The sequence below is a fragment of the Pithys albifrons genome, chromosome 25 (genome assembly GCF_047495875.1).
Source record: "Pithys albifrons albifrons isolate INPA30051 chromosome 25, PitAlb_v1, whole genome shotgun sequence".
Classification (NCBI taxonomy): domain Eukaryota; kingdom Metazoa; phylum Chordata; class Aves; order Passeriformes; family Thamnophilidae; genus Pithys; species Pithys albifrons.
In genome coordinates, this window is record NC_092482.1 from 6,341,473 (window position 1) to 6,351,537 (window position 10,065).

The 10,065-nt window shown below is 50.2% G+C and overlaps 2 protein-coding genes across 2 annotated transcripts; one reads left to right on the forward strand and one right to left on the reverse strand.

Annotated features, from left to right (window-relative positions):
* Positions 1 to 2,644: 2,644 nt before the first annotated feature.
* Positions 2,645 to 2,974, reverse strand: LOC139682571 (feather keratin Cos2-2-like). Its single transcript, XM_071577029.1, has one exon. It carries the CDS (start codon positions 2,972 to 2,974, stop codon positions 2,645 to 2,647), a length of 330 nt encoding a protein of 109 aa, XP_071433130.1.
* A 2,159-nt stretch (positions 2,975 to 5,133) lies between these two features.
* LOC139682572 (feather keratin Cos2-2-like) lies at positions 5,134 to 5,457 on the forward strand. The gene has a single exon (XM_071577030.1). The coding sequence runs from the start codon at positions 5,134 to 5,136 to the stop codon at positions 5,455 to 5,457; it is 324 nt and encodes a 107-aa protein (XP_071433131.1).
* The last annotated feature ends 4,608 nt before the right edge of the window (positions 5,458 to 10,065 follow it).

Sequence of the window (10,065 nt, forward strand, 5' to 3'; positions counted from 1 at the left end):
AGACAGGTGTCCAGAGAATGGAAATGCAGCCTCTGTGTCCTGCACCTTGCATTTCCTGCTTTATGTGCAGGGAGAAAGCCCAAGAAATTCTGCCCACCTTTGCAGGCTGTGATCTCTGAATGAATCCCTGATGCTGGACTGTTGCTGGTGCCTGGGATGGGACACAGGCTCCTCATGTGCTGGCTAATGCCAGATGCACTTCCACAGCTCATCCACTTGGTGCTGAGTGGGGCAAAGGCTGAGACCTTCCTCCGAGTGTGTATTGGAATGAAAGCACCAGGTTCCTGTTTTGCTCTTGGGTGAGATGTAGGATGCATTCTCAGGGGGAATCAAACAGCTTTGAGTCAAACTCCTCTGAATTTCAGGTTTTTCATGTCCATACAAAAAACACAGTCTTGGGACAGACACATGTGTTTTAGGAAAAACTGCCAAAATCGTGCTACATTTTCTTGTGCAGATGCAGTGAAGACCCTTTTTGCACAGGAAGATCCCATTGCCTACTGATTGCAACCCGGCATTCTGCATGCCACTGTGCTGCCTAAGGGTGGAGGAAGTAGGGGAACCAGGAATGGAGAGGAGTTGAATCTGTGTGTCCCAGGTGGGGATGGAGTGAAGGTATTTTAGCTTTTTTTTTCATCCTATTTCTCACTCTCCAGCACTATGTTTTATTCTTAATATGTAGAATGAGTGTTCTCCATGTCAAGCCTGGTTTTGCCTGTGATGGTAATGGTGAGTAATCCCACTGTCTTCACCTCTACCCACAACCTTTCTCATGTTACTTTCTCCTGTCCCACACAGGAGAGAGGGTGAGAAAGCAGCTGGGTGGGTCTGGAAGCCAGTCAAGGTCTCTGTTCTTTTACACCAACTATGCTAATTAGAAGCACCTTTAGTGTTTTTCATTTACATGCTTTTTTGTTTTCTGTGTGTGCCAGCAGGAGCAAATCTCTTTCTCCCTCTCATGTTCCCCTCAGAGGACAGTGGGAAATGATGCCATTAGATTTTTGTGCTTGTGGACCTTAGAACTCGTGGCAGCTTTCCAGCCATGGGCAGAGCTAAGCACACCAACCTCCGGCCACAGCTTTGACTGAACAAGGAGACCCTGAAGGCCAGTGTCAGAGAAGAGCTGTAAAAGGGAGCTGCTCTGCTCCTGATCTGCTTTCTTCAACTCCTTCTGACTCTGTTAGCAAACATCTCACGTCAAAAGAGATGACAGAGAAGAAACACCTGCTCCCTCAGTTGTCTCATATCCCTTCCACATGCTTTTCTTGTTCCAACCATCCATCCTTCTCTGCCTGTATTTTCCAGCCCATCCACTCTGCATGTTTCCAGATAGCCCTTTCAGAAGATCTCAGCTGTATTTGTAGTCCCAAGTTTCTGAGGTTGAGGCACCAAAGGCTGTTCCCCATAAGCTACAGGCTTCAGGAGTGGTGGGATATGGGAGAAGGGGCATGGAAGAGTTCTCTTGTCTTGGCATGCGGGCAGGAGACCCTTCTGTGCAAAGTTGAGCTCTGGGGAAAGTGGCCTCAGTTCTCCCCTGACATCCCTAATTTTCCCTATGCAGCCAGAGATCTGTGAATGAAGTTTGTCTTTCTGTGAGGGGCTGGTGTTGTGGCCTCAGGGAAAAAGACAAGTTGATGAGAGAGTTTCTGCCATGGAAATCTTCTTCCTCCTTTGACTCCCAGGATGGGTTTGCAGTTGCCAAATGCTGCAAAGAGAGAGCGAGGGCCATTCTCATCCGTGCTCTCTCTATGGTACCAGTGGCAGGAACTGGCAGTTACTTGTCTGTGTCATCCTTGCAGTCCATGGGAATAACTTTGCCTGTCCTGGAAGTGTGATGGCAGTGGGGGATGTGCCCTCTGCAAAGCACCTCAGTCCTGCAAATGTGTACAGTGAACATCTGAGGCTGCCTGGGCACTGCATGGCTGTGATGGAAGATCAGGGGACTTGCTTGAGCTATCCTAGGATCCATGCCATGGCCCCTTCTCCCGGAGATGGGTGGGAAGGTGAGGAGGAGGCTCTGGGCTCAAGCCAGGGTGATTTCTCCCTCTTGACCATCTTCTGTATCTGCATGTTTCTCCAGCACATGTCCATCTGCAGCAAGGGGGACTGTCCTGTGTGTCAGGGGAACTGCTGATCACCCAGGGGAGAATGAAGTCCTTGGGAACAAGAAAGAGGCTGCTTCTTCCCAGTGCATCTCCTTTCTCCCAGGAAGGCTTAGAGAGGGTCTGGAGAGGAAATGACAACAAAAGCCAGAAACCGTAAATCAGCAGAGGTTAATGAGTCTAAGGAAAGAAACCAGATGTCACTAAGAAGAGGCTACAGGAAAGAGATCCCCATGGGCAGTAAGAAGACAGTTCCGCACACAGGAAGAGTGAGGCAAGTCCATTCTAGTCTGCTTTTGGTGAGCATCAAGACAGACAGAAACAGGAAATAATACAGGAAAAAGGGAGAAAAGGAGAAAGGACGGGAAAGAGAGGCAAAGGTCATGTCTTCAAAAAGTCCAGGCTGGCACCATCCAGAGAGCTGACACCCTTTGCAGGAAGAGAGTCATATGCTCAGTCCTTCTGAAAACAATGGCCAAGACCTTTGTTGTTCAGTCCGGACTCATCGTTTGGCCTTTTTGATTGCTTTGTCACTGGTGTCTTTAGCAAGGAGGGCACCTTCTGCTGCCACAGCAGCTGCTGGTGATGCAGGAGAGGTCAAAGCCCCCAGAGTTGATGGGCACTCCATCACTGCTGAGGATGCTGCCAACGGCAGCGGAGGTGGAGGATCCCACCACGGTGTTCTGAGGGAAGGAGCTGAGGATGGGGCCGGGCAGGGTCACCAGCACAGCAGGCGGCTCAATGACGACAGTGGAGCTCTGGCACTGCCTGACACAGCACTCATTGCAGCTGTTGGCCAGCGGGGTCGGGCCGCAGGGCTGGCAGCAAGGGCTGCAGGGCTGGCACTGTTGGCACTTCTCAGCACACGCCATGTCTCGAACCTGCTGCTGCACCTGGGAGAGAGGGCAGGGGGGAAGCAGAGCACACACACCTCTGAGGAACAGCCAGCAAAGCAGCAACAGGGAGCCAAGGCATGTGATGCTGTTTGGGCAGGGAGAGACTGTGCACGAGGAAACAAGGGAGCCTTTCCCTGAGCCCAACATGTGCTTGAGACTTCAGGAAGGCCGAGAAATGCTCCTGCCTAAGCTGCAGGAAAATAATCTCAGCCCAGCCACAGTCTCTGTTCAGGTGTCTCCTCTGCCTACAGGACCACAACCTGAGACCACTTGCAAAGCAAGGAGCAGGGATGGGTTGGAATGCTTGACCCTGTCCTAGAGAGATTGGAGGAGAAAGAGGGTTTCCACTCACCTGATTCTAATAATGAGGAGCTGACAGCAGTGTTTTGAAAAGTCACCAGTTAGACTGGCTTTTATACTGGCCCCACAGTGCCTCAGGGCACAGAATCCTGCTACATAAGTGACAATTTTTGTGCATGATTCCAGTGAATGAAAAGATCTTTGGGAATGACATGGCAAGACTTGCTCTTTCCCTCCACACTGATATTGCATTTCCTAGCCTATGTCATTTCCATTCTCTCAGGAACACTTGTGAGTGTTGGTATGAGCGTTTCCAGGATCTCCTGAGGGCAAGGATGTGTGACTGTGGCCAGAAGACATGCACTAAGTATAGAAGGGATCCAGAGGAGGTAGGTGATGCCAGCCTGGGGCACTCTGCTGGATGTTTGAAACGGTACTAGATTTTTGTGATTCATAAGGGCCCCATCTGCTCCCAGTTCTCAGGTCCTTTCCTGATCACACAAGGCACCACCTGAGAATGGGCCTTGTCTTGCTGGTCACACCCGTTGGCTTCCTCCTCTTCTTTGGCAGTCCTTGAGACTCCTTTGGCACTGCTGCTTGAACATCTGTGCTGCTCAGAGTGCCTTAGCCCTGTTTTGGCAGGGAGATCCCTGGCACCTCCTCCTTCCCATCCCTTCCCCTGGCGTGTGTCCCCTGTGCCGATCTGCAATAATGTGTTTGGGAGTGTGACTGTGCATGTTTTATGGAGCTGTCCCCATGCTCCGAGGGGGATGGAAAAGGAAATGTCAAGTTTCTAACTCAGCAATATATGTAGAGAGTGTATTTCCTGGGTTTTAGTGACAGCCTGGAGAGTTCCATGGTACTCAGGAGAATCCCGACCCGTGAAGAATCCCAACCCCAGGCCAGCCCTGTTCATGCGGCCTCCAGACAGCCCTGGGGCACTGAGATGTTTCCCAGGGACCTTGCTCCTGTCTCCTGCAGAACCCCTGGTAGGGCTCCAGGTGAACTCAGGCACAGCTCAGGGGAACACTTGTGTGAGAAGCCAAAGACTGGAAAGCTGGGAGCAGCTGGACCTCTTCCTATCAGCAGGAATGACAAATATCTAGCAGAATGCCCCAGGCTGGCATCACCTGCCTCTTCTGGATCCCTTGTACATTCCGTTAAGAACATCTACCCATGGAGACACATCCTTACCAGAAGAAATCCTGGAACCTCTCATACCAACACTCACAAATGTCCCCGGGGGAAATGGCAATGACATATGGCAGGAAGTGCAAAGTCAGCATAGAGGGAAACAGTAATTCATGCCATCTCATTCCTTAAGATGTTTTCTTTTCTTAGGATCATGCAGGAAAATTGTCACTTGACCTTCAGGCCCCGAGGCACTGGTGGGGTCAGTATAAAAGCCAGTCTAACTGGTGACTCTCTCAAACACTTCTGTCACCTCCTTCTCCTTGGAAACAGGTGAGTGGAAATTCTCTTTCTCCTCCATCCTCTCTAGAACAGGGTCAAGCTTTCCAGCCTACTCCTGCTCCTTTGTCTTCTGCTAGTCCTCTTTGGTCGTGGTTGTGTGGGCAGAGGGGACACTGTTCTGGGTAGAGGAGGGAGTTATTTTCTTGCAGTTCAGGCAGGAACATCTCCAGACCTGCTTGAACTCTAAAGGAGCTATTGGGTTCAGGGAAATGCTCCCTTGTTTCCCCCAGCACAGCCTCTCCCTGCCAAAACAGTAGCAAATACCTTGGCTTTCTGTTGCTGCTTTACTGGCTGTTCCTCAGGTGTGTTTGTGCTCTGCCTCTCCCTGCCCTCTCTCCCAGGTGCAGCAGCAGGCTTGAAACATGGCTTGTGCTGAGAAGTGCCAACAGTGCCAGCCCTGCAGCCCTTGCTGCCAGCCCTGCGGCCCGACCCCGCTGGCCAACAGCTGCAATGAGTGCTGTGTCAGGCAGTGCCAGAGCTCCACTGTCGTCATTGAGCCGCCTGCTGTGCTGGTGACCCTGCCCGGCCCCATCCTCAGCTCCTTCCCACAGAACACCGTGGTGGGATCCTCCACCTCTGCTGCCGTTGGCAGCATCCTCAGCTGTGACGGAGTGCCCATCAACTCTGGGGGCTTTGACCTCTCCTGCATCACCAGCCGCTGCTGTAGCACATGTCCCCCCTGCTAAAGCCTCTGGCAACGTCATTCCACAACAACCTGCAAGACCTCTGATCATGCTGCTGGACTGAAGATGAAATTTGCGATATTGTATTCAGACTTTCTGCCTATTGTTTCCTTCTTCTTCTTCTTTTTGTTTTTACTCCCCTTCCTTTCCTTTGTGCACCACCCAATGTCACCCTACTGGGGACCTTTTGACCTCTCTCTCAGTGCTGCACAGCAGGCAGACAATCCCACTGCATGTTAGCGGCTGCTGCTGCTGCTGGTGCCTTTCTCTGAGCCACCTCCTTTTCATCTTTAAACTCAATAAAGTTCCTGTGCATCCAAATCTGGGTGTTTTAGTCCTCCTTTCGTTTCCAAGTATTCTAGTTAGATCAGGAAGAAAATCGAAGAAACAGGTGGTGGTACTCCCTGCAGTGGATTTTTCATTATGGCTTTTCCCTTGGAGCTGATAAACACCTCCATGGCTCCTCCTCAAAAATTACCACCAGATAGAAGATGTCCCAAGAAATGTCAGTAGTGGGGGTGGGAAAGAGGGACACTTGGGAAATCCCACAGCCATAGCCCTGCCTGCACCTCCCATATATTAAAGGATCTGCACAGCTTGTGTCCAGAGGAACAGGGCTGGGCTGTTTCATCTCTTGGGATTGGGATCGTCCACACTCAAGGGCTATTGTATGGAGACCTTTGCAGCTTGATGTATCATGAAGGAAGCTGTGTCCCTAAGCGGAGCCTGCACCAGAAATGATTCCTTGCAGGAATGTCCACTGAAGTGGAGAGGAGCCCATATCTGAATAGGTTCTGCTGACAGGACCTGTTATCCTATGAGGAAGCTCTGCTGGAACATTCTCTTTGTAGAAGTGTCCAGACAGGCTGGATACATTAGACAAGTCAAAAGTTTGAGATTACAGAACTCAAGTGTCAGGTCTCACACTTTTGTCCCAATAAGCCTCTGCAGATCTACAGGGTGGAGTCAGAGTTTTTGGAAAGCAGCTGAGCATAAAACGGCTTGTAAGGTTTCCAGTGGATAATGGCTGCTCATGATCCAGAGTGTCTGCAGGTGGGCAAGAAGGCCAATGGCACTCCAGCCTGTATTAGGAACATTGTGAGCAATAGAACCAGGGAAGTGATTGTCCCTTGCACTGGTGTGGCCACACCTCGAGTGCTGTATGCTGTTGTGGCCTCTCAATTCAGGAAGGACATTGAGGTGCTATAGAAAGTCCACTGAAAGACAAAGGAGCGTGAGAAAGGACTAGAAAGTAAAACTATGTGGACATATTTAGGGAGCTGCTGTTTTTCAGCCTGGAGAAGGTGAATCCCCAGGACCCTTTCTCGACTCTTCTTTCCACCCTCAGAACTTGCCATTTCCCCTTGTCAACCTTCCTGTAGTTGATGATTATCCAGTCCTCTGAGTTGTTGAAGTCTCTCTGCAAGTCCTCCCTGTCTTTGTGGGAGGCAACACCTTCTGCCACTTCTGTGTCATCTGCACACTTGCTCAGTAGCCCTTCCAGTCCTGCATCCAAGTCATTTATGAAGATGTTGAAGATCACAGGCCCAAAATGGAGCCCTGTGGAACCTCACTAGTGGCAGCCTACCAGTCTAATGTCTCTCCAGTCATCTTTGTGGTCTACCCATGAGCCAGCTGCTCACCCACCACATGATGTGTTTATGCAGCGGTGGGCTGGGCAGTTTGTCCAGAAGGATCCCATAAGAGACAGGATCGAAAGCTTTACTGAAATCCATAAAGATGGCATCAATGGCTTTCCTTCATCAACCAGATGGGTTACCTTGTCATATGTGAAAATCTAGTTGGATAAGCGGGTGACCCACAAGAAGGTTTGCTGGGTGTGTCATTGGGCCATGACTCAGTGACTGCCTTGTCTTTCCAGTGTTTTTCAATACCTCAGGAACAATATTCTCCATAACTTACCAGATACTGAAGGGACACTGAAAAGCCTGAAATTTTCAGGATCCACTTTCTGCCCTTCCTGAAAATCAGGACAATTTTCTTCAGCTTCTAGTCAGTCAGGACTCAGCAGTGCTGAGTACAGGGGAACAATCACTATTCTAGTCCTGCTGGCCAAACTATTCCTGTTACAGGCCAGGATGCCATTGGCCGTCTTTCCTGCCTGGGCACACTGAGATCCCTTGAAGAGTTGCCAGTGAAGGAAAGATAACTCAGAGGCCCAGTTTGGGATGAACAAGAACTTTATTGACTCTAAAGGAGAAAAGGAGGCAGCTCACAGAAGGGAACAACCACCAGCAGCCAGTAACGTGCAGTGGGGCCGTTTAACTGCTGGGCTGCAGAGAGACAGAGGTAAAAATGTCCCCAGTAGGGTGGCATTGGGTGTTATTGACAGGGAAGGAAAGGAAGAGAGAGAAAAAAGCAGAAGAACGAAACAATAGTCAGAAAGTCAAGGGCTGCAGGGCTGGCACTGCTGGCACTTCACAGCACGCGCCATGTCTCGAGCCTGCTGCTGTACCTGGGAGGGAGGGCAGTGGGGAGGCAGAGCACAAACACACCTGTGGAACTGCCAGCAAAGCAGCAACGGGGAGTCAAGTCACGTGCTGCTGTTTGTGTAGGGAGAGGCTGTGCTGGGGGTAATAAGGGAGCCTTTCCCTGAGCCCAACAGGTCCTTCAGTGTTCAGCCATGCCCAGAGATGCTCCTGCCTAAGCTGCAGGAAAATAACCCGCTCATCCCAGCCTCAGCCTCTATCCAGAAGGAGACGGTCTGCCCTCTGCCCACACAAGCACCATTAGAGAGCACTCGCAGAAGAAGAAGTAGCGTGGATGGACTGGAAACTTGACCCTGTCCTAGAGAGAGGGTGGAGGAAAAAGGGGGTTCCCACTCACCTGGTTCCAAGGAGAAAGAGATGATAGAAGTGTTTGAGAGACTCACCAGTTAGACTGGCTTTTTTATTGGCCCCAAAGTGCCTCCGGGCCTAAGGCTGTGCTGCATAAATGACAATTTTTCGCATGATCCCAATGAACAGAAAGATCATAGGGAATAATATGGTATAAGCTTGCTGTAGTTTGGAATTATTATGTAAATTCTTTCCCCTGCCACTAACTGCCCATGCCATTAGTTAACAAAAGAGGTAGTTAACTGCTACAATCTTCTCCTTGATTGGTTGGGTGGGGGCAGGTTGTCTCTTTTGGTTTTGGGGACATTTTTTTTTGACTTCTAGCTCGGCTGAACACGGAGCGGGGTGTGTGCTGCTGAGGAGGGAAGCCGGTCTTCTCCTGCTCCTCGTTGCTGCTGGCTGCTGCTGTTGCTTCTTGCTGAGCCGCTTCTTTTCTCCTCGCCACGGCTGTTCTCCTCGTTTCTGCATTTGGGGGTCCCAGTCTCTGCTCCACTCTCACCGCCACCTGCAGCGTCACGGCCTGCCCGCCCCGCCTGGGGCAGTGACCTGGGAGAGAGAAGTTTGCAGCTGCTTTTCCAGGGCATGCGGCAGTTCCCCACTTCCAGTTTTCCTTCTTCATTTGGGATGAGACACAGAGGGAGAGACAGAATTCAACTGGGAACTCACCCTGCAGCCAGCTGGGTTGTGACACAGACACTGCCTATTACTTTTTTCAGGAAGAAACTTACTGGTTTGGTTTTTGTTGTTTTTTTTTTCTTGTGGTGTTGGGGGAAGCAGTTTGGTCTGGTCTGTTTAGTTACATGTATACCTCCATATATATTTTTATATACATATATCTATATCTGTATATCTCAGTTAAGAACAGTTACTCTTCTTGTATCCATTTTCTGATTAAAGTTCCTTTTCTTAAATTTGATAAAGAGTGGCATGATTATTGTGGAGGAAAGCCCTCCTCCGCTTGTGGGTAAACATTTTGATTTTTTGACCCTCAAACTGAGACAAAGCTACTCTTTCCCTCTACACTGACTTTGCAGTTCCTGGCTGACATCATGCCAGTCCCCTCATGGGCACTTCTGAAGGTGAGTATGAAATGTTCCAGGATTCCCTGGAGCAAGGATGTGTGTGGGCAGAAGTTATAAATGAAGTGCAGAAGGGATCCAGGGGAGGCAGGTGATGCAGCCTGGTGCACTTAGATGGAATTTTTATGGTTCTACTGAGAGGAAGGGTCTCAGCTGCCTCAGTCATTATCTCATCACTGAAGAGCTCCCTGACTATGTGTCCCATCCTCATGTCTCCTTTTCCATCAGCTCATTTCTGGACTTCAGGTTTTCAACTCTCTTTCCCCCAAAGTGCCCGTAGGAGGAAATTGCCAAAGTCTCTGACCTTCTCCTCTGCCTGGACAGTCCCTCAGACTCCTGCAGCAATGCTGCTTGAGCATCTCTGCTGCCTGGAGTGCTCTGTCCTTGCTCTGGCAGGGAGCTCCTCAGGAGCAACTCAGTTACATGCTTCGTTATCCTGTCTCATGACAACACTTTGATGCTACAGGGTTCTGGTGGCTCTATAGGGGTGGAGGAACCCTCTGCTTCCACTAACCCTTGTCTAGAGCTAGGAGGTATGGGAAGAGGGATGAGATCATGGGGATGTTGCAAGGGGAAGTTGGTGAATATCAGGGCTGGAGTCAATAGCTCCAGAAAACAGAAGCAACACTGCAAGTGCCAAGAATCACCACCAGCAGCAGCAATATAGGAATCTA

What these genes read in the sequence shown, in the direction of transcription:
- LOC139682571 (XM_071577029.1), bottom strand. Translation starts at nt 2,974, where the DNA reads ATGGCGTGTGCTGAGAAGTGCCAACAGTGCCAGCCCTGCAGCCCTTGC.
- LOC139682572 (XM_071577030.1), top strand. Translation starts at nt 5,134, where the DNA reads ATGGCTTGTGCTGAGAAGTGCCAACAGTGCCAGCCCTGCAGCCCTTGC.